Source organism: Ceratotherium simum, chromosome 26, assembly GCF_057802395.1.
Source record: "Ceratotherium simum simum isolate JZ-2026a chromosome 26, ASM5780239v1, whole genome shotgun sequence".
NCBI lineage: Eukaryota > Metazoa > Chordata > Mammalia > Perissodactyla > Rhinocerotidae > Ceratotherium > Ceratotherium simum.
The window spans coordinates 32,399,408-32,422,141 of NC_141925.1; the positions used below are offsets into that span (position 1 = coordinate 32,399,408).

Consider the following 22,734-nt stretch of genomic DNA (forward strand, 5'->3'; position numbering starts at 1 on the left):
ATCCAGCCGACCAGAGTTCATGTCCTGGCTCTGCCACGTGACCTCATCAAGTCCTCTCTCACCCCTCTGGGCCTGGCCTCTTTCTTCATAAAAGGTGGCACTTGCCTTGATGCTCAGGGTTGTCGTGAGGATTGTAAGTGTCACACACAAACAATATCCTCCAGGCATGGGAAGGAGCTCTCTGCTTCCCCTAACTTTGGATAATCAGAGAAAATGCACAAAATGCTGTACCTGAGGTGTCACCCCTGAAGGAGTGGTAACACCCAAGGGCACAGTTCTCCAAGAGTGCTGTTCCCCTCTTCCGCTTTCATGAGCACTGTGCTGGGCTGTGCTTGCCCACATAGACTGAGCCTAAAACTTCTCACTCACAAAGCTGGAGGTCTCAACTGTAAACCGAATCCTGCAAACAACCCTATAAACACTTTGCACTGATATGCTCTCTTCCTGGTACGCACCCAAAGAAAACACAGGAGCCCAACTGCCTGGGATTTGTCTCAGGCAGATGACTCTGCTCACAGTCAATTCTTAAATTAGAGCCTCCTGCTGAAGGGCAGCACATGAAGGTGGGAAGAGAAAGCCCCGCCCCAGGAAAGCAGAGGGATGAGAGGTATTTTACAGAACACCCAACGTGCCAGGCACTCTACACACGTCATCGGGCTCCATAAACACAACAACCCCATGCACCCCCACTTTACAGACAAATGCAGAGGCTCAGACAGGTGGAATGAACTGCCCAGGAACACACAGCAGCCAATTATGGAGGGAGAACCTGGAACCTAGCAATGTGAAGACTGGGCTTGTTGCCACAGGGGCACAGCTCTCACCCCAGGGCTCCCTACGCTGGAGAGGAGAGGAGGACCCAGCGACAACACCCTCACCCTACTGGTGACCTGCGGAAGCGGCGGGGCAATCTTATGCCACAGAAGAGAGCTGGGGTGGGAGGGAGGAAGAGAAAAAGAGGCAAAAACAGAGAGAAGCTCCCGTACTACTGGTGAACGAGGGACGCCAGGGAAGCACAAGCCGGGCGTGCGGGCTTCTCACTACGAGGACTCAGCTGTGTGGGAGGGGCGGGGTGGGGGTGAGGGGTCTCCTGTGCGGCCTTCACTCGGGCGGCTTCCTCGTTTTATTGGCACGTCTGTTCTCGCCATCGGCCAACACTGGGCTGCATCTGCACATTTAACAGATGAAAGTTGGTCAGATGGGATCCCTCTGAAGATCCCTCCATTTACCCTATCCTGGGGATGGACAGAAAAATCCGTAAAGAAATCAAATTCAACCCCAAGGCAAGTATGTTATAAGATAACTGTTAACGTGGGAAGCGCTCAGTATGATGACGAGAACCCTGGCTTCAGTTGGTCCGAACAGGCCAAGTCCCGGCTCTGAGGCCTTGGTGAGATTCTCTGAGCTCAGCTTTCTCATCAGTGAAATGGGGGTGACAGCAGCCTCTACCTGCCAGGGGTCCCACTGAGGAAGATCTGAGACAGCAGATGTAACACCTGGCACACGGCCTAGCATAGAGCAAGCACTCATTAAAGGCTGGATTTTAAAACAGGTCTTTATCCCTTACAGAAGCTTCTACAAGATCATCTCATCCCCCACCCACACAAACATGAACTATGGTTCAGTGGACTGAAATTTCTAAAGTGGAGTCCTGTCCCTTACACTAACTAGTCGTGTGAGGGTTGACAAGTTACTTAACCCCCCAGGGCTCTACTGAGATGGTGGGGCCCCACGACCCTGCAGCCCCAATCAGCTCTGATACTAAGCCTTAAGCACAAAATCGGCACATCAGCCACAGGACCAGCTGTCCCAGATCGAACCCAGCGGAAAATGCACAGGTGTAGCCAGTGCCGTGCCCGGGAGCCGCTGCCAGCTCTTCCTCACCCACCCCGGGGAGGGCTCGGACTGCAGACCACGAGTCTGCGCGAGCAGGGAGCGGCTATTTTTAAGTGACATGTTTTGGCTATTCCACGGTTTGGATTTTTATTTTTATTTATTTATTTAACTCAAGAGGAAGTTGCACTTTCTCATGACTCATTTCTTTCAAAATGGTGTCTCAGGCATTTTTAGTATTGAAACCATCCTGAGTTTACAGCTAGCCAAAAATACGTCTAAAATCAAATCAGCCTCATTTATGTTGTCAAGTCATTCAAAATTTTAAGAAGCTAACATATTAGAATCATGTCTGGATTCTACAGCTGGAAAGAACCCTGAATGTTAGTATTTTTCCACAAAAAATTTAACAGCAGTATTCTCTGCTGAAAAATACGTGTATATTTCCCAAAACATGTATCTGAAAGATGTTAAATTATTATCACTCAGAACGCCCTCAAACTCGCCCACAGGCTCATTACAAAACAGGAAGCTCGCAGGAAACTGCACCGGTTGCCTGGAGCAAAGGTAACCCGAGGTGCACCCGGTGCCGGACACGCCCTCGTCCCACCAGACGCCCCGTTTCAAGCCTGGAACGAGCCTTTCTCCTCTGGGAAGAGCTCATGCCAGCCTCTGGTGTCAACGTGGCAGCAATCCGCTTTATTCATATTTGGCAGTACAAAAGATCACTCAGAGTTCAACCTCACAGCTTCAGAAAATTAAGAGGAAAAAAGACACCAAGAGAAAAATATGTGATCCATTAAACTGTGATGTTTATAAAAACCCCACAACTTGGTGTGAGCAGCCCAGGCACTGCGGCCCTGCAGACCTCACACACCTGAACTGCAGTCTGGGGATGTCTTAGGCCCTCACCAGGTGGCTCTACCAAGCCTCTGTCCAAGCTGATGGTGAAACTACAGCCACCAGCAGGTGGGGCGCTTGGGCGGCCGGCACTGGGCACTGGGGAGTAAGTTCATCCCAATTGCACAAGGGCAGGGCAGGGCAGGAGGCCAGGCACAGGAGAGTGCGGTGGCCATGGCGAGAAGGAGGGCCTCTGGTCAGTCACCAACACCTGCAAGACAGGTGCTCTGGTGGGTTCAGGAGCCAGGAGAGGGCAGAGCTGAGACGTGCTACCACTGAGAGCAGAAAAACGACTCCAATTCCCAATCTACTTGCCAAAGATACCTGCTACTTCTTGGGGTTACATTTCTTTCTACAAATGTCTTTGTGAAATTCCTCAGTTGAATTCTCTCTGTATAATTCACATGCTACTCTCTAAATTTAGGAAATTTAGTGTTTAGTTTTAAAGCCAGTCAGATGCTAAAACAAGCCAGAATATTTAAGTTTCAGCACATGATAGGTTATTATCTAAAAGATAAACAAGACCTATTTACAATTCCTTCAAACTTAAAAACAAATTCTATCAGTGGGTGAAGAAGAGCAGTTAAATTGGAAGCTTGGATAAAAGGGTTTGGTGGGACCAAGCTCACTGCCATAGTGTGGGAGAAAAAAGGCCAGCAAAAAAAGGGTTAACGCTGGCCTTCTAAGGAGGCCACCCAGCGCAGTCCAGAGCGAATGAGCGGCCCTGGAAGCCTATAAAGCCTGCTGGCTGCTGGGCAACTTGCCCTTGGCTGTCTGTCAGCCACAATGACAGGCACTCTGGCAGGGCAGCCTTGCCTGCCAGGTCTCTGCTTCCACCACTGCTCCGGCACCCTTCCACGGGTTGAGGCCCAGAATCACTACCACCCACGGGAAGGTTTCAGCCGCACCTCCAGCCAGCCATGAGCACACTCCTGAGGCTGGCTGAGGAGCCCTCCGAGGGACAGGAGAAGGGTCTGCTCAGAAGCAAGACCAAGTCGGGGTGGCCAGCTGTGGCACAGGTAAGTCTGTCCTGGGTTCCTGATTCTGCGTTTGGGTCAGTGGCACAACGGAACCTAGACCTGGCAGACCAGGCTTGGTGGTCTAGCCTAAGGTGCAGCATGTTATGCTGAACAGCTAGATGCAGATGTGGGTAAACAAGGGCCCCCTCTGGGGAGAGGGGCACTGTGGCTCTGAAATTCGAGGCAGGAACCACTTTCCACGTGAGACACCCAAACGTTACGCTGACAATCTCAATGAGACTACAGTAAGGAAGGCTTCACACAAAGGTTCTTTTTATAACACATGCCGAAAATAATATTATCCGGTATTCTGTCATATTGTGTTCAAGCAAGGATCTGTCTCACTTCAAGAAAATAAGATTACCCCAGCTCTGTCTTCCCGTACGGCACTGCCGTTGCTCTTTCAATGAAAACACTTGCCCAATCCCAAAAGTAATTGGTGGATTAATATTCCTTTACAACGATACATGTCTGATAGATGTGACAAAAACATGGTCTTATTTTTCTAGATCTGGACAAGCAGTGGAAATTTGAAACAAAACGATATCAAACTGTTCAATGCTCATCTTTATATTTATATGGCCAACTTTTATGAGGATACTGTTCAGTAGTAAATTTCATACTAAGTTCCTGTATCTTTTCATTAGACCATTATGAAAATAACAGTGTTTGTCAAGGATCAAAGACTCCATTTACACGGGAACAAGTGAAGGACTCATTCTGAAACGCTCCCACACAGTCTGTCTTAGCAGACGCAGGGAAGAGAGCAAGGGTATGTTTCAGGTTCCACTCGTCTTTAAGCTTTCCTCTAAAAAGGCAGTCTAAAACTTTCCAAAATTTCCACAAAGAGCAAACCAAATAGTCTGAGCCATCTTTACAAATAAATTAAATACAGAGGCTTGAAACATTATAGATAGAATCTGAAAACAATGACATTTATGTGGTCCAATTGGTATTATCTACTAAAGATGAATAAAGAATGCAAAATAACTAATAAGATCTAATTTATCAACCCCAGCTAAGCAAAGGGTACTGAATACTTTTAAAATAATAACTGACACCAAGGCTATGATTCACTTTTTCTTTTTCTTTTTTTTTAAAGCAGTATTTTCAAGCAATAAGTCAATAAATGTCTGGTCTGGTTTGGCAACACTTCAAAAATGATTCCTAATGATCTCATAAAGTAAAATGACAACTCTTAAAAGAAAAACAATTCAAATCCATTTTAATGTGACAAGCCGGTTTACTCCGGGTTTCTCAACCCCCAGCACCACTGACATTGGGGCTGGATCTTTCTCTGGGGTGGGGCCATCTTGTGCACTGTACGAATGTCGAGCAGCACCCCGGGGCTCCATCCACTCGATGCCAGAAGCACCCCTCCCCAGCTGTGACAACCCAAATGTCGCAGACACTGCCCAAAGTCCCCTGGTTGAGTCCACAGAGAACTTCTAGGGACCACAGTGAAATGAAGCAAATAACTAGAAGCCCTACTTTAAGTCAAGTTGACGAGCCACGTTGTAGGTGAACGGCCATGTATGCCAGCCCTGTCAGAAGCAAAAGTCTCCAAGAGATTTTCTTCACCCAGTTTCTAGGTTACCAAGTTTCTAGATTACAAACAGCATTACAAAAATATATTAGGTTTTACAGTAATATATCAGAACACTGAATAAAATTTAAATATTTCCTAAATCAATTACCATTTTTATTCCTTACTTTCTCTCTCTCTCTCATTCCATACTACCAAAAAAAGTTTTATTTTCGGCACCCAAACTTATGATTAGCAAGAAAGCTCGATTTCTTTTACCTATTTTATTATGAGAAAAGATTCTGCTCCAATTTCCACAAAGTGTTCTGGATTCACTATCTTTCTTTCTTTCTTCTTTTTTTTTTGTGAGGAAGATCAGCCCTGAGCTAACATCCATGCTAATCCTCCTCTTTTTGCTGAGGAAGACCGGCTCTGAGCTAACATCTATTGCCAGTCCTCCTCCTTTTTTTTTTTCCCCCTAAAGCCCCAGTAGATAGTTGTATGTCATAGTTGCACATCCTTCTAGTTGCTGTATGTGGGACGCGGCCTCAGCATGGCTGGAGAAGTGGTGTGTCGGTGCGCGCCCAGGATCCGAACTCGGGCTGCCAGTAGTGGAGCGCGCGCACTTAACTGCTAAGCCACGGGGCCGGCCCTGGATTCACTATCTTTCAAAAAAGCTGGTTTTTTCCCTTCCCATCTTATTTCTCTTTCCAACAGCTGCTGAAATAAATTTTATTTCCTCTGCTGACAAACAGTAGTTTCCTAAGATTTCCATCCCAATATCCATGTAACTTTATAAGTCTGCTATTTGACTGTTAAAAAAAAAAAAGGCATCCACTGCCTATGAGGATGACTCACTGTCCAGGCCCCAACCCTAGGAGAGCCTGTGGGAAAGGAAACAGGCACTGTGTGCATTTAATTCTTCCCCTTCAGCCTGGTGACAACCATCTCTCCAAGATGATCAGACCTCAAGTCCTGGCCTTCCCTTCACCCTCTGCTACACCCGTAAGTACAGCCATAGGCCAAGGCTTCCAGCCTCATCGGAAAGCCTTAAAGCCTTAACCCTCTTCTCTCTGCTCCTCCCAGGTGCCCACGTAGGGGAAGCATCAGGCACAGTGGTGAACACAGTGGCTGGTGCCCACAAGAGAGGGCCGGCAGAAGCGCGCACAAGGTGCTGCTCTGGATGCAGACATCGATGACTTCATCTGTTTGCTCAACTTTCTGCAAAACAAACCCAAATTGCCACAAGTGCTACTTGTGACGAGTCCTGATTTTACAAATGTCTAGCTCACCCCAAGGAGCAGCACCTCTCTTTCTAAAGATGGATTTATTGTTTCAAACAGACTTCTGTGAGCCTTGCGGCAAATCTTGAAAGTGGCACATTGTGGAGACATGGGTGTGACTTCTCAGGCGCCTGTCTTTGGCATGGAGACATACCCAGGCACCTACAACAGCACTTCCCTAGAGCTCAACCTGTCCCACGCGCTTGCTGGCGCTGTCCCAGCGAACCAGACGGGCGAGCTCTCCGAGCACCAGCAGTACGTGATCGGGCTTTTTCTCTCCTGCCTCTACACCATCTTCCTCTTCCCCATTGGCTTCGTGGGGAACATCCTGATATTGGTGGTGAACATCAGCTTTCGAGAAAAAATGACAATCCCCGACTTGTACTTCATCAACCTGGCAGCGGCAGACCTCATCCTGGTGGCCGACTCCCTGATCGAGGTGTTCAACCTGGACGAGCAGTACTATGACATCACCGTGCTGTGCACCTTCATGTCCCTCTTCCTGCAAATCAACATGTACAGCAGCATCTTCTTCCTCACATGGATGAGCTTTGACCGGTACATCGCCCTGGCCAAGGCCATGCGCTGCAGCCTCTTCCGCACAAAGCAGCACGCCAGGCTGAGCTGCGGCCTCATCTGGATGGCCTCTGTCTCTGCCACCCTCGTGCCCTTCACCGCTGTCCACCTACAGCACACCGAGGAGGTCTGCTTCTGCTTTGCAGATGTCAAGGAGATCCAGTGGCTTGAGGTCACCCTGGGGTTCATCATCCCCTTCGCCATCATCGGTCTCTGCTATTCGCTCATCGTCCGGGTTCTCGTCAAGGCTCACAGGCACCGAGGCTTGCGTCCCCGCAGGCAGAAAGCCCTCCGGATGATCTTCGCAGTGGTCCTCGTCTTCTTCATCTGCTGGCTGCCGGAGAACGTCTTCATCAGTGTCCACCTCCTGCAGCGGACGCAGCCGGGGGCCGCACCCTGCACACAGTCCTTCCGCCACGCCTACCCCTTAACTGGCCACATCGTCAACCTCGCGGCTTTCTCCAACAGCTGCCTGAACCCCCTCATCTACAGCTTTCTCGGGGAGACCTTTAGGGACAAACTGAGGCTGTACATTGAGCAGAAAACCAACATGTCGGCTCTGAATCGCTTCTGTCATGCTGCCCTAAAAGCAGTCATTCCAGACAGCACTGAACAGTCGGAGGTGAAGTTCAGCAGTGCGGTCTAGAGATAACTGAGCTGCACTGGCAGAGACCGAACCTTGTGTCACTCACAGGACGGCCCTGGTGCGAGGTGGGAGACAGGGCCCGGAGCCGTGGTCAGAACAGGCCATGAACTCACCAGGCCTCAGCTGTGGTCACACGTGGGGCTCTGAGGTGCCCTCACTACAAACCACCTTGATTTTGCATGGCTCACACATCCATCCGTGTCACGACGCAGGTCATGGACTGACGGGATGGGGCACAGGACCAGCGTGGCGCTCTTCCCCCTCTCTGCACACACTGTACCCCGCAGCAGCAGACGGTTCTGACGTTGGCCAATGGAAGCAAAGAGGAGGGGAATGAAGTATCTTAGTTTCAAGGTAGATCTGCCATCTCGGGGAAAAATGAAGTCTGGAGTCAGAATATGCTCAACTGACCTGAACTGGATGTTGTGGTACGTGCTCCACATCTGTGGTTGATACTTTCCTTGTGCAAGCCAACAAATGCACCATGAGGTAAAGAGGAGAAGCTTCTCCTGTGCATCTGCGCATTCGTCACCTCTCAGAATGGCCACCTGGCCGACACCTGGTGAGTGACACCTGCGCACTCAGGCTGCCTTAGTCACAAGGGCTCTTCTCCAATGAAAGACCCACCTGCCGCTCAGACACTGATCTCTTGCGTTTACAATTATCTCCGCGCCTACGTTAACATGGAATGAGCCTGTGGGAGGGCAGCTCAGCAGGATGCCACAATGAAACACTCCACGTGCGGTAAAGAGTTTGCCTCTACAAAATGATAGTGGGAACAATGATGATGACAGTGTAAACAATTCTCAGTACAATGTAAGAAAAGAAAAACTAATGACTGCTGAGAGTGTTCAGTTTTGTCAATAAAATATAGTCATGTGCTGATTCTTCTAAATTCTCTAAGTAGTTCCTTAAGGGCGGGGGGTTGGGTAGCGGGGCTCTCAGAGCCTCAGCAGCAGAATCGCTCCATCCTCACAAAGAAAAAATATACCCCCAGTGTCACAAGGCTCACTCACCCTGCAGAGAACTCTACGATGAGGCCAGCATCTAAGTCCAGCCACCTGGACATAACCTGGCATCTCTAGGAGGTCTGCCACTTCTGCTGCATAATCTCTGGGTTCCAAGATAAGTTTTATTGCAAATGCACCATATACCCTCGCTTTTCTAGAAGGTTCTACGTTGTCAGGATAAGCCATGGTGTCTGCAGTAGCTCAAAGCACTCACGAGGCAGCTGGCTGGGGGGCTCCCTGTGCAACTCTGAAGCAGGCAGAAGCCCCATCTAAGTCGGCTCCCACTCCTCCTGCCCCACCCACTCTGCTCAGTGGGCCACCCTCCCAGAAGTGCAACCAGAATAGGACCCGGCTGCCCTGGGCGAGGCCCTCGAGGGTCTTCACACGAGCAGGGATTCCTGAAGGAGAAGACGAGATAATGTTTAGGTCACAGAGAAACGAATCATTTTTAGTTTTAATAGTTTTTTATGGCTGCAAATCTCCAAGAAAGGGAGTACATGTCCCAAGTAAATATGTGCATTTACCAAACCGTGAACTTGCAGAAGTGCCATCGCCAGCGGTTCAAGTCTTAAGACTCACTTTCTACATAAACGTCCCAATTCTAAGAATAACACAACTAACAGATGTCCCCCTACACCCCACTACTAGGCTAGTTCCTTGTTGGAGGAAAATCACACGGGTGGCTGGACAGGGCTCGCTTGTGGCACTGTCCCACAGAGCACCTACCCTCCAGCTGAAGTGAGGGCGAGTGCGTGATTTAGATGCCAGAGCACCTTCCTGGGAAGAGAGTCCTTCCCTCTGCCTCTCCAGAACCTCCCGTAAGTCAGCAGGTCTACAAAGGTAGAGCCGCCATCTTGTAAAAGATGCTTTTCCCTTCCACATCCTCTGAGTCCCCCATTGAAATGGCTCTCCCCTTCTCCCGAGTGCTGCTCCTCGGGATGGCCTCAGCACTGCAGCCTGCATAACCCGACAGGGGATATTTTGCAAGATGAATGCTTGTTACTAAGTTCTCCTTTTGACCTCAGTGTTGGCAACTCCAAATTGCAGAACGCAGGCCTAGACTGGAGCTCCAGCATTGAGATCTAACTATGTGCAAGGGATTCATCTAATGCATTCATCATTCTTGTCCTAGCTTGAAAAGTGGTGATGGAGAGATGCTTTAAAAATATGCAGAGATTAGAGGGCCGTCCCCGTGGCTTAGTGGTTAAGTGCGCGCGCTCCACTGCTGGAGGCCCGGGTTCGGATCCTGGGTGTGCACCGACGCACCGCTTCTCCGGCCATGCTGAGGCTGCGTCCCACATACAGCAACTAGAAAGATGTGCAGCTATGACATACAACTATCTACTGGGGCTTTGCGGGGGAAAAATAATATGCAGAGATTAGAGACCCAGAATGTTTAACTTTTAGCTTTTACAGGGATGGGTGGGGTGGGGAGACAGACACTGTATGAGAATAAGGCCTTGTCTCTGATCCTTCCAATAAACCCATGAGGTACACACTGTCCCCGTTACTCAAAGAGACTGAAGTCGTAAGAGTCTGTAACTGCTCAGAATCTGAAATGGCAATGACATAGCCAGGAAGTGAGCCCGTCTCCAAAGCCCATGTCCCTTCCTCTACAGCCCTCGGTAACCCCGGTATCTAACAGAAGAAAGCAAACCATGCAGAAACCACGTGAATCCAGGGTGCTGTGAGCACCAAGAGGTCAATCCAGGTCACAGGCCTGATCCAAAGGTGCATCAGGACGTCAGGGGAGGCAGGATGGAGACTCCCCCCAAGGACCTCCAGGTGGGAATTGCATCTGACCAAACCCCAAAGCACCCATCAAGGACAGGGACCTTGTACCCCCAAGGCAGCCTCCACGTGGCCAGCTGGGACTTGCATGAGCCCTTCCCTGGGCTACAGTGGAGGGCACTTCCATCCAGGGGTCCTGGGTCTACGTCTCAGGTCACACAGAACAAGCCTCTCCTCCTTGCACACGGCAGACGCGCTCTGGAAGCTTGCAGACCGTGTGCTAGTAGCCACCCCTGCTTCTGAGCCTCCTCACCGCAAGGTCTTTTGCAGTTGGCACTTGCCCCAGGCACAGGTCAAACAGGGCTGGAATACGGCTCCTGCCTCTAACTTCTCAAAGCCTATTTCCTGATCTGTAAATCTGGTGGCAGAACTGCTCTGCGGGTCAGACACGCCTCAGCCTAGCCCCAGGGCCGCTAAAAGGGCAAGGGCAAGGCAGAGGTCCTGCCATAACAGAAAAGGATTCTTACTGAGCCAGAGGTTGACCAGGTGGCCTCTGAAGTCTCTTTTGACCACAAGACCCTAGAGCTCCTGTCTGGGAGACAGAGTGCCAAGATCACAAGCCCCGCTGGGCCCTGTGGACAGCCTGCCCAGCCCATCCAAATGCACGCCCTCGCAGAAGCACTCGTCTGAGAGCCAAGGCCGATCTGATTATTTTGGCAGGAAGACCACAGATAAGATCAGAGCGCTCAACTGCCTGCTTTCTCCCGGTCACCCATCCCTCCCTGCACCAGTGCTCTGTAAACCCACCAACAGCTCAAATGTGCAGAGCTGTGAGCACACGAAAACCACTGGTGTCAGCACCGGACTTCATAATTGTCTGTGTGCCTCACAATTCTCTTTTGATGAGGAGAGTGACGCAGCACCCCCCCATCCCCCCATAGCCCCCTCGGTGAGAAGTGGCAGTGTTCAGTCCATGAAAACCTTATTTGTGTACATACCTTCCATCTCAGAAGTGGGCTGGGGAGAGAACCGCATACAAACCTCCTCAGGAGGCTGCTTTTTGCATGGAATGGGAGAAGCAGTTCTGAAACTATTTTAAATGTACTACAGGGGCCGGCCCGGCGGCAAAGCGGTTAAGCTTGCGCATTCCGCTTTGGCAGCCCAGGGTTCACCAGTCCGGATCCTGGGCACAGACCTACTCACCGCTCATCAAGCCATACTGAAGCAGCGTGCCACATAGAAGAACTAGAAGGACCTACAACTAGGATATACAACCAGGTACTGGGGCTTTGGGGAGAAAAAAGAAAAAGAGGAAGATTGGCAACAGATTGGCTCAGGGCCAATCTTCCTCAAAAAAATAATAAACAAAAAATAAATAAATAAATAATGCAAAAGACCAAGTACTATGAATTGAGCACATTAGTAAATGTGTGGATGTTCTTAAAGCCAGATTTCTCGGAGTGGAAGAGGGAGATGCAAATAAGGCAGGGAGAAGGGCAGGTAAGGAGAACCCTGTGGGAATGGACTAGACTGGAAGTATCTGTGAAACCCAAGATTTCTAAAATAAGAACATGTACAGGCATGCACACGTGTACATGGATGTGTATGTGTCTTGGGTGTGAGCACGTATGAATGTGCATGCACAGTAGTATGCATCTGTATGGAGTGTTTGTGTATAAGCAGACACAAACACACCTATGTATATATTCCCCAGCTCTGCTCTAAAGGGCTAGAAGACCTGAAGGGCTGGGTGCCCACCTGGTGTCCAGACCTCGGTCTCTAACACCCTCACCCTCAAAAAGGAACCAGGCTCCTTGGAGAAACAGCTGAGTTGGGCCGGGGCAGGAAGGTACAAGATGAGCCTTGGAATGTGGTCTTCTGCCAGAAGGTAAGAAAAGCTTCAAAAAAATGACAGGGTCACATCAAAACGACACAGGGACCCACCTGAAGGGTTCACACTGGCCATATCTGGGGCACTTTGAGCACCAAGATAATTAGGAAGAGTAAATAATTATAAACTATTGAAAAATAAGAATCTATGAGTCTATTTCAATAATAAACAGATGTAAATATAATTTAAATAAAACAATGAAATAAATAAAATACAATAACTCACAGGAATGAATGAATGAGTGAATGAATGAATGGATGGATGGATGGGCAGGATTCTTGCTTATAGCAAAATGCCAATTGCTGACTGGTAACGGGGGGTGGGGGGTGGGGAGTGCTAGAGTAGGGAATCGTCATTCTGCAACATCACAGTGAAGACTGGGGCCGGCAGGAATCCATAACGCAGCCTACACCAGGAGACACCTGGCAAGAAGCAAGACATGCGCAGGGCCTCCGTGTCCCCCCACCGACTGCTTTAATGCAGGGGGGACAGTAACCACACAGCAGAGAGATGGGACAGCCCTACCAGGGTGCTTACAATGAGCCCACTCCAGACGTGGACCCAGAGGAGGGCATGCATCTCCATGTCCTCATCCGGATAGCAACCTGAATCTAATGGGGGAAATAGAAAATCCAAAATAGGGACAGGGCATTCATCCAAAACGTCAATGTCGTAAAGACAAACGAAGGCAGAGAAGGGTTCCAAATTAAGAGGGGTAGAGAGATACAGCAACTAAATGTAATATGTGATCCTGACAGGATGATCTGCCAGGAGGAAAAAATGCCACAAGGTGTTCTGGGGTCAACTGACAGAAGTGGAACACCTGGGTGGACTAAGGCATCATGTCACTGCTCAGTTTCCTGAGACTGAGAACTGTCCTGTAGTTGTGTGAAATACTGCTCTCACCATAAGGAAATGCACATCATAGTATGCGTGGTCGGGGGAGATACACGCAGAAAGATGGAGCCTGAGTGCGAGCATGCACACAAATGTCAAAGCAACGGAACAAATGTGTGGAGTGCCGACTCCACGCCTAAGTATGGAAAAGAACTGGAACGGGTGTTCCAACAGATACTTGTGCACAAATGCTCAACAGCACGATACACAACAGCCAATAGGTGGAAACAACCCACATGTCCACCAGCAGATGAATGGACTGTGGAAGGAAACTGTGGCACATCCATACAATGGAACAGTGTTCAGCCACAAAAGGGAATGAAGTGCTGACATGCTGGACCATGGGTGAACCCTGAAAACATGACGCTGAGTGAGAGAAGCCTGTCACGAAAGGACCAAGTTGTATGACTCTATTTCTATGAAATGCCTGGAGTAGGCAAGTCCAGAGAGACAGAGGGCAGAAAGCGGCTGCCAGGGGCTAAGGGGAGGGCGGAATGGGGAGTGACTGCTAGTGGGTACAGGGTTCCTTTAGGGGGTGAAGAAAATATTCTAAAATTAGATAGTAGTGATGGTTACAACTCTGTGAATATACTAAACACCAGTGAAGTACACACCTTAAAAGGGTGACTTGATGGTATGTAAATTATATCTCAATAAAGCTGTTGTTAAATAAAACAATCACCCAGGCACGGGGGCATTTTTCCATACAGTTAGCCTTCCCTGGTTGGATGCATGCTCGTCTCTACAGAACAGTCAATACCTCTGAAGTCGACGCCACCATCTGACAATGTTTCTACCCACAAAGGGGAGACGGTCCCGCCACCAGGTAAGCATTTTATTAGGGGCCACAAACATTTCCTGAAAATGGAGGCTTAAGCCATCTGGAATTCTGCAAGCCATCCTCTAACATTTATTGTAAGTCTTCTAATTAAAGTAAAGTTTTCTCTTCTTACATACTGCCTACTAATTCAAGCTTTATTTTCTTTTCCATGGTGGGAAACTAATTATCTGGGGTGTCTTTTAATATGCTTGTAAATTACAAACAGAGGAAAAGAACTTCAGTAAAAATGAAAGCTGGATTTACTAAACCATGCCTGGGGATCCTCACAAAGCCACAAAGGCCAATTACATCACCTGCTAAGATCTGTTATAGGGGGCCAAGGAGACTTGCACAGGCTGGCCCCATCAAGTCCGGCAGCCCCCCGTCATCATCCACCGAGGCTGACTTTCTAGGCATCACTGTCTGACGCGTGCAGCAGAAACTGAGTAGCAGGGAAGCCGATAAGCTATCATCTCACTGACTCCGTACTGCTCTGGGACAGTCAATGGGGCAATCTGCTCAGAACTCCAGAACACAAGGCCTTGGTTATTCAAGCTCTTATGTCCCTTTTTCACTGCTGATTTTATATTTGTGATAAAGTACCTCCTGGAAAACATCAGAGACAGAAGGTGAACAAAACATGTTGTTGTCCGGTGTGAGCAGCAGGTCCTCTCAGCTCAGATAAGATGTCTGAACATCTGAAGTTTCTAGCTGCATCTTCTACATCAGTGGTTATCAACCGAGACTTGGGGAAGAAAAGTTCTCACTTCTTGAAATGACTGATCAGCTGAGAAATACTTGCTGAGCACCGTTCCGGAGGCCACCACTGAGGCCTGTTTGCAGATTAATTCGCACTTTGCCTTCCCGGGTTTTTGGCGGGTGTGGAGTCAGCTCACCTTACACCAGACCCAGAGGGAGGGAGGGAGGGAGGGGGCGGTGTCACCTGTAAACACCCACCTCGTCCCAGCCACTCACTCTCCACCAAGTGCGCCCTCAGCCTCCTGTCCAAAGAGCTTTCCTGAGTGCCCTCACCCAGCGTGCCCACGGGCACAACCTGCAGCCCCTGCACAGACGGCTGTAGCCTACGGCTAGTCAGCAGGCCCTCTGCGAACCAGCTCTGGGGCCGGAAGACGGAGGAGTCCAGGGAAGTGGGTGGCACCGTCCATCAACCCGGCGCAGCCCTGCAGTGCTCTCAAGGGGCTCAGACACACACAGCACCAGCTTCAAGGAAGACGAGGCCTGGGAGAGCCCCATAAAAGGCCCCGGCACCCAACGACGGTCCCTGAGCCAATACACAACCCCACGGGCAGGCAAGCCTGTGTGCACCGCTGCAGCCGAGCTTCCACACACCCAGTTCCGGGCCGTCAGAAAAATGTCAGCTGCTCTGAGTTAATGTGATTTTTGCCATTGTCCAGTGGGTGGGGGATCTCGTCTGGGAACAAGGGTTTTAAAAGCGAAAGGAACACAGAACAAAAGTGCACCAAAACCTGACTGTAATTCTAAGCCTTTACAGCGGGGTGGAATCAACCTAAAACTTATCAGAAGAAATCAGCTGTTGCAAGTCCTGGAAGTATTCCAGTTATTATTAGAAAAGCCAGAGTCCCCCAATCTCTGCAGGGGGCTGGTTCAGCCGAATACGAACATCCACTGATATGAGGTCTCTTAAGAGGGAAAAAGCACAGTGGAACGAATAACTTTTTACACAAAGTTCCTGCTCCTTCTCTCTTCCCTCCTCCCCCTTCCTGGACTGCTCCTAACACGCACTGGTCTACCTCTGCCTTCTGGTCCCATCTCCCCTCTGGTATTGCCTTCCCTACTGTCCCCTGAGCTCCTGGAAGGAATGGGCGGTGCCGTGTCCATCCTTAGTTCCCATGGTGCCTGGAACAGGGGGCTCTTCAGAAGCGCCCCTTCAGTAAGTGCTTGTTACATGGACGGAGGACGAAGGAAGACCCCCACGGCTCCTTCTCAAAGCCTCAGTCTCCTTATCATCTGTCACCCAGAATTGAGGTGAGCCCCCTGTCCCACAGGAGACTCAGGCTCTTCCAGGGAAGTCACAAGAAACTCTTAGAACAAACAAAAAAGGAGGTGGCCGTCACTCCCACGAGACCAGCCTGCTCAGAACATCCAGTTTTCAGCAAACAATACAGCATCTCTCTTTGCTGACTCAAAAATGTAAATCGCCCAGAAATGAAGAAAACCACAGCAGACCGCTGTCTCGAGTCATTAGCCTCATCCTCTCACTTCCCAGAAATGAAGGCCGATGCTTGATGAGCCTGCTCCTCCACAGGGTTAAAAGCAGAAGGTCTTGTCCTTGAAGTCACACTACAGAACTCTCTCCCAGAGCAGCCACGGCATGTTCCCTGAGATGAAGACCTGGTTTCAGCAACACCCAAAATCCATGAGAAAGGCCACTGAGGTCACTGAGAATTCCGATCAACTCACCCCTGACGACAACGGAAACTGCCAATCAGGCAACACATGAAAAATCTGAAAGGACAGGGGAAATCCCAGACTGATTTCTGGAAGAAAGCCTGAAATAGAGGAGGTAAGTGACTGAGTGCCAAAGCCACCAATGTCCTGAGGGCACCTGTTCACACCACACTACTCCCCACAGGGAGCTAAGGCCCAAAAGAGCTGCACTGGGGCTGCCGCCTGACGTACAGGTGACCTGAGCCCCCATATCAGCTTCACCCCAACCTCCGAGTACGCGCGCACACACATACACATGTGTGCACACACACACGAGGCACGCATGTGTGCACACATATTTACAGGAGACTAGAGAACAGATGTCCTTGGTGCTGAGGAACAAAAGGCTGCTTTGTGACAGGGGAACAAAAAGAAGCCAGTCTCTGAGGTGTTGTGGGACACCCAGGAGCCCAGGGGCCAGGACCCTAGCCTCGGACGAGATTTGAGGTGGTCCTCATTCATGCACCCCAGACAACTGGCAGGAGCCGACAGAGGCTTCCTGGAGAGGACACAGCCAGCCCAGGCCTCAGACACACCTATTCACAATTTTTCAAAAGCAGTGACCAGGAAGAGTCACAGACAGCCAGATGAACAGGGAAAGAAGCAGCTATGTTAATAATAAAAACAGCAGACACAACAGACACAGAGTGAAACGCACGCGGATGTATATAGTGATATATATATATAGGATATAGTAAAACACACGTTGAATATAAAATACAGCTCTTAACTGTGCTTATCACGTTTAAAGAAACAAACGTCAAACCTCAGAATATCTGCAGGGAACATAGAACTATAAAAAGAAGCTTAGGAAAGAGACTAAATCCTCAGAAAGTACAAACTTCCACAACACACAACTCATATTACACATATAATTTGAATAGCACTATAACATGAAGGAAATCGAATTCATAACTTAAAAACTCCTGAAAACTAAATCCCCAGGCCCAGAAGCCTTCACTGGAAAATTCTACCAAACATTTAAAGACAAATTAACACCAAATACCCTGATTCAAAACCAGACAGACAGTACAGAAAACAGAAAACTACAGACCAGTTCCCCTCATGAATCTAGAGGCAGAAGTCCTCAACAAAATATTGGCAAACAGAATTCAGCACTATGTAAAAATTATTATATACCGTGACCATATAGGATTCATTCCAGGGATGCAGGGCTGGTTCTATATTCAAGTATCAATCAATGTAATGCACCATATTTAACAGGCCAAAGAAGAAAAATCACATGATCAGAACAACTGATACAGAAAAGCATTTGACAAAATTCAACATCCACTCACGATAGAAACTCTTAGAAAATTAGGAACAGGAGAGAGTGTCCTCAACTTGATAAAGAACATCTACTCAGTGTGGAAGTAAGAAGAAGAGGTAAGTGGGAAGTGTGAATATGAACTCTAAGTATCAACATGAAATCAGGAGGGGTCACTGGAGAGTTCTGAGCAGAACGTCTAAGGGATAGGGTACGACTTTCATCTGAAAATACTGACTGCGTGGCGCTGAGCACAAATCTGAAGGAGGCGAAGCAGAGAGACCAGGAAAGAGGCGACTGCAGCGCTGGGGCAGGAGGCTTGGACCAGGAGCAACGCAAGTGGTGAGAAGAAGTCAGGTTCTGGATATATCTTGAAGTCAACAGGACTCCCTGACAGATTGGACGTGGGATGTACGAGAAAGAGGGAAGTCAAGAAAAAATATAAAGATAAAAGGATAAATACTGTGTGACTCACATCACATGATGTTCCTGGAGTTGTCAGATCCACAGAGATGGAAAGTAGATGGTAGGTGCCAGGGGCTGGGGAGGGGGATGGGAGATGTTCTTTAGTGGGGACAGAGTTTCCGTTCAGGAAGATGAAAGAGTTCTGGAGATGGATGGTGTTGATAGTTGCACAACAATGTGAATGTGCTTAATGCCATAGAACTGTACACTTAAAAATGGCTAATTTTATGTTATGTGTATTTTACCACAAGAAAAGAAAAAATAAATATAAGCGTTCTGACTGAGCAAGAGGAGCAGTGGTGTTGCCATTACTCCTATGGGGAAGGCTGTGGATGGAGTGCTCCGGGGAGAAAAAGGACGTGGATTTTGGACAATCAAGCTTTGAGTCCACTGTGAGACAGTCAAGTGGGATGCTGAGTACCAGATGGATGTCAGGTCTGGAGTGTGGGTGGAAAGTCTGTGCTGGAGCTACAAATCTCAGAGCGGTTGGCAATGGCACTGAATGCCAAGACACTTAGGAGATGACCAAGCGTGAGCACAGACAGAGGATAATCAAGAACTAAGCCCTGGGCCTCCAGGCACAGAGGTGCATGAATTTATCAAAATGCTTCCAATCTGTACACTTCAGATCTTTGCCTTTCATTCTATATCAATTTACCTCACAAAATACATAAACATCAAAAAATTAAAAGCCCACAATGAGATGCTACTCAAACTCACAAGACTATTAAAAAACCTGACAAGGGGCCAGCCCGGGGTTCACCAGTTCGGATCCTGGGCATGGACCTACACACCACTCATCAAGCCATGCTGAAGTCGCGTCCCACATAGAGCAACTAGAAGGATGTACAACTATGACATACAACTATCTACTGGGGCTTTGGGGAGAAAAAAAGGAAAAAAGGAGGAAGATTGGTAAGAGATGTTAGCTCAGGGCCAATCTTCCTCAAAAAAAAAAAATCTCGACAAGACTAAGTGCTGTCAAGAAAAAGGCGTACCATGAACTCTCATTGGCTGCTGGTGGGAATGTGAGCCACTATGATTAACTCTGAGGAAACGTGGGTTGTGGGAGGCTGCTTCTAACATGGCCCCAATGACCCTGCCTCCTGACAGCCACACCCTTGCTGTGGCCTGGATCAAGCAGCCAGCCTCTAACCCACAGAACGCAGCAAAAGTGAAGGAAAACCACTTCTGAGACTAGGTTATAAAAGATCATGACTTCCATTTTTTTGTGCTCTCTCTCTCTCTTTCTCTCTGATGGAGCTGGATGCCATACTGTGAGCTCCCTGAGGAGATGCCCACAACAAGGAACTGAGGGTAGCCTTTGTCCAACAGCCAACAAGGAACCAAGGCCCCCAGTCTAATGGCCAGTGAGGAACTGAATCCCCCCAATAACCAAGGGGGATTATTAACCAGGCAGGTTGGAAGCAGACCATTCCCCAGTCAAGCCTTCAGGTGAGACTGTAGCCCCGGCCACCACTTTGACTGCAGGCCTGAGTCAGAAGTCAGATCCAGTTTGGCCCCATCCAGACTCCTGATCCACATAAACCTGGTTATTTTAAGCCACTAAATTTTGCAGTAATTTGTTACACAGCAATAGATAACTAATATAGCAGGTTTATCCAGTAGAGCGGAAGATTCGCAAACCCTAAGACCCTGCAATTCCACCCCAGGTATAAACCCCAGAGAAACATGTGCACCCATGTGATAGCATACATGTACAAGAGCATTCATCGCAGTGTTGTTTATAATTGCCCCCAATTGGAAACAACTCAAATGACCATCACTAGAATAATGGATAAACTATGGTAAATTCACACACCAATAAAAATTAACAATCTAGAGACATACACAACAGCATGGACAATGCTTACAAATAAAGCTTAGCCAAAAAAGCAAAATACAAAAAAAAAAAAGAAATGCCTCATAGAATTCCATCCATGTAAAGTTCAAATACAAGCAAAACCAAACTGTATTATGCAGGGATGTGTCCATGGGAAATACAACTCTACAGAAAAGCAAGGAGATGAGGACAGTAAGAGCCAGCAGATGTGTATTTCTTGACCTGGGTGTGGTTTCCTTTAAGTTGTATGCACTTTTCTATTTGCATATTTCACAATAAAATGGAGGTAGGAGAAAAGGAAGGAAAGAAATCCACCATAGACTAGGCCTGTCTGCAGCCATAAATAAAATTCTTCCACTTAAATCATGGCTGCTAAGTTTAAAACTCTAGGCTCAAACTCGAATTTAATACCAAAGGTCACCATCATTTCCCAGATAAAATGGTCTTACTTCTTCAGTAAACCCAAAGGGGTATTTCAAAACCCACTCCACACTCCACGCACCTGCTTTTAAAAGTTAAATCAAGTAAAGGCTAGAAATCAGACATGACATTCGTAACATTACACACATATTAGAAACTTCAATAGAGAAAAAGGACAGCGATTCTTCCTTGCCTCAAAATATAGTCTGGGGGAAAGAAACTTCTCCTAAATGGCTAGGCTTGAAAAGATAGAAAAGGTATATGAACATGGGGTAGACAGGGCAGGAAGATGGATCAGGGGCAGTGGGGGAAAGAGAAAGAAACGCACTGCTGCTGTTTACTAAACCCAACCCCCTCCCCGCCCTGAAGTTACCTGAACAACCCGGACACTGCAATCTTGGGGAATCCTGCATTTCCTACGGCCCCCCTCAGGGTAACACCTCATGTCTGGAGGTCCTGGTTGGGACCTGTTTCCCTGGTTCCCTCCTATGGTCATCCGGGTTCTGCGACCATCCTGCACTCCCATGGAGACACTTCCATAAACAGTCACTCAAGGATCAAGACTCTCCTCACCCAGCCACCCCACAAAGCTGAGTAGTTCATTCCTCCAAAAACACCTAGGAACATTTGTGGTTTCCTGCTTCCCTTATGCTCCAGAAGTAGCCAATTTTGCCTTAAAAATTCTTCTTTTTTTTTTTTTTGTGAGGAAGATCAGCCCTGAGCTAACATTTGTGCTAATCCTCCTCTTTTTGCTGAGGAGGACTGGCTCTGAGCTAAGATCTATTGCCAATCCTCCTCCTTTTTGTCCCCCAGAGCCCCAGTAGATAGTTGTATGTCATAGTTGCACATCCTTCTAGTTGCTGTATGTGGGACGCGGCCTCAGCGTGGCCGGAGAAGCGGTGAGTCGGTGCGCGCCCGGGATCCGAACTTGGGCCACCAGTAGCGTAGCGCGCGCACTTAACCGCTAAGCCATGGGGCCGGCCCTAAAAATTCTTAAGTATATTTTAATCTGCCAGTAATGGATAAAAGCAAACTGAGAAAAAAATTAAGAATGAATTCTCTACAAATAATTTATCCTGAGGAAAGGACCTGCTGGAATTAAATAAATTCCCTTTCCCTTCCGATTAAGCTGGACGGGCTCTAAGAGCCTTAAGTCTGGCAGGATGAGGTACACAAGTGGCATCTGGCCCACCTGAGGGCATCCTTGCTGCCAGCGGCCCGGAGGTGCCGGCAATAGGAGCAGCTCCAGGGCCGCAGCACTCTGAGTTCCTTCAGTCCCCAAACTCTGCAGAGCTGTGGGGCTCCTGGCTTAAGAAGCCACTTATTACTGCAGCAAATGCCTGCCCTGACAGGAGCACTCCTGGTCTGCGTTTTGAAAGTACAATTCCCCTTACTTGTTTTTCTTGAATAAAGTTCTGTTTTCTTTTTCTTTTTCTTTCTTTCTTTATTTTTTTGAGGAAGATCGGCCCAGAGCTAACATCTGCCAATCCTCCTCTTTTTTGCTGAGGAAGACTGGCCCTGGGCTAACATCCATGCCCATCTTCCTCTACTTTATATGGGACACCACCACAGCATGGCTTGACAAGCGGTGCGTGCCCCGGATCTGAACCGGCAAACCCCGGGCCGCCGCAGCGGAGTGTGTGCACTTAACCGCTTGCGCCACCGGGCCGGCCCCCCTGTTGTCTTTTTAAAATCAAAGTTCCATAAGGTTGTATAAACCTTAGGTCAGTTCTAATTTTCAGATCTCTTATTTGGACAAATGATAGTGTGGGAGTCATGGGTGTGTGTAAGGGTGTGTGTTTTGAGGAAGAGAATGTGGGAGCAGTAAGAAAGAGAAAATGCCACGTTTGAATTGCTTTCTTACAAAATACAAACTACAGGGAAACTCAATTTATATGCACGGGAATATCTCTAACCTCCACCCTCAGCTACAAATTCACGCTCCCTCTTCAGACATGCTGGCGGCAACCATGCACAAGAGGGACCAGGAAGAGCGTGCCTGGTGGCTCAGGGGTCCAGCACCAGCATCCTGGCCCAGCAGACACCCGGGAACACAGCTGCTTAGCAAAACCTGCTTCTTACCCTGGCCAGAGCTGAACTCAACTCTGAGAACACTGACTGTGGGCAAGGCCCTGGCAC

The 22,734-nt window shown here is 48.5% G+C and overlaps 2 protein-coding genes across 2 annotated transcripts in view; one reads left to right on the plus strand and one right to left on the minus strand.

The window, feature by feature from the left end:
* The window catches only part of CHLSN (cholesin), a 157,645-nt gene that overhangs the window by 97,240 nt on the left and 37,671 nt on the right, over positions 1-22,734 (minus strand). The gene's annotated exons all lie outside the window — the stretch shown is intronic.
* On the plus strand, positions 6,367-8,281 carry GPER1 (G protein-coupled estrogen receptor 1). The gene has a single exon (XM_004440901.3). It carries the CDS (start codon positions 6,670-6,672, stop codon positions 7,780-7,782), a length of 1,113 nt encoding a protein of 370 aa, XP_004440958.1. The 5' UTR covers positions 6,367-6,669; the 3' UTR covers positions 7,783-8,281.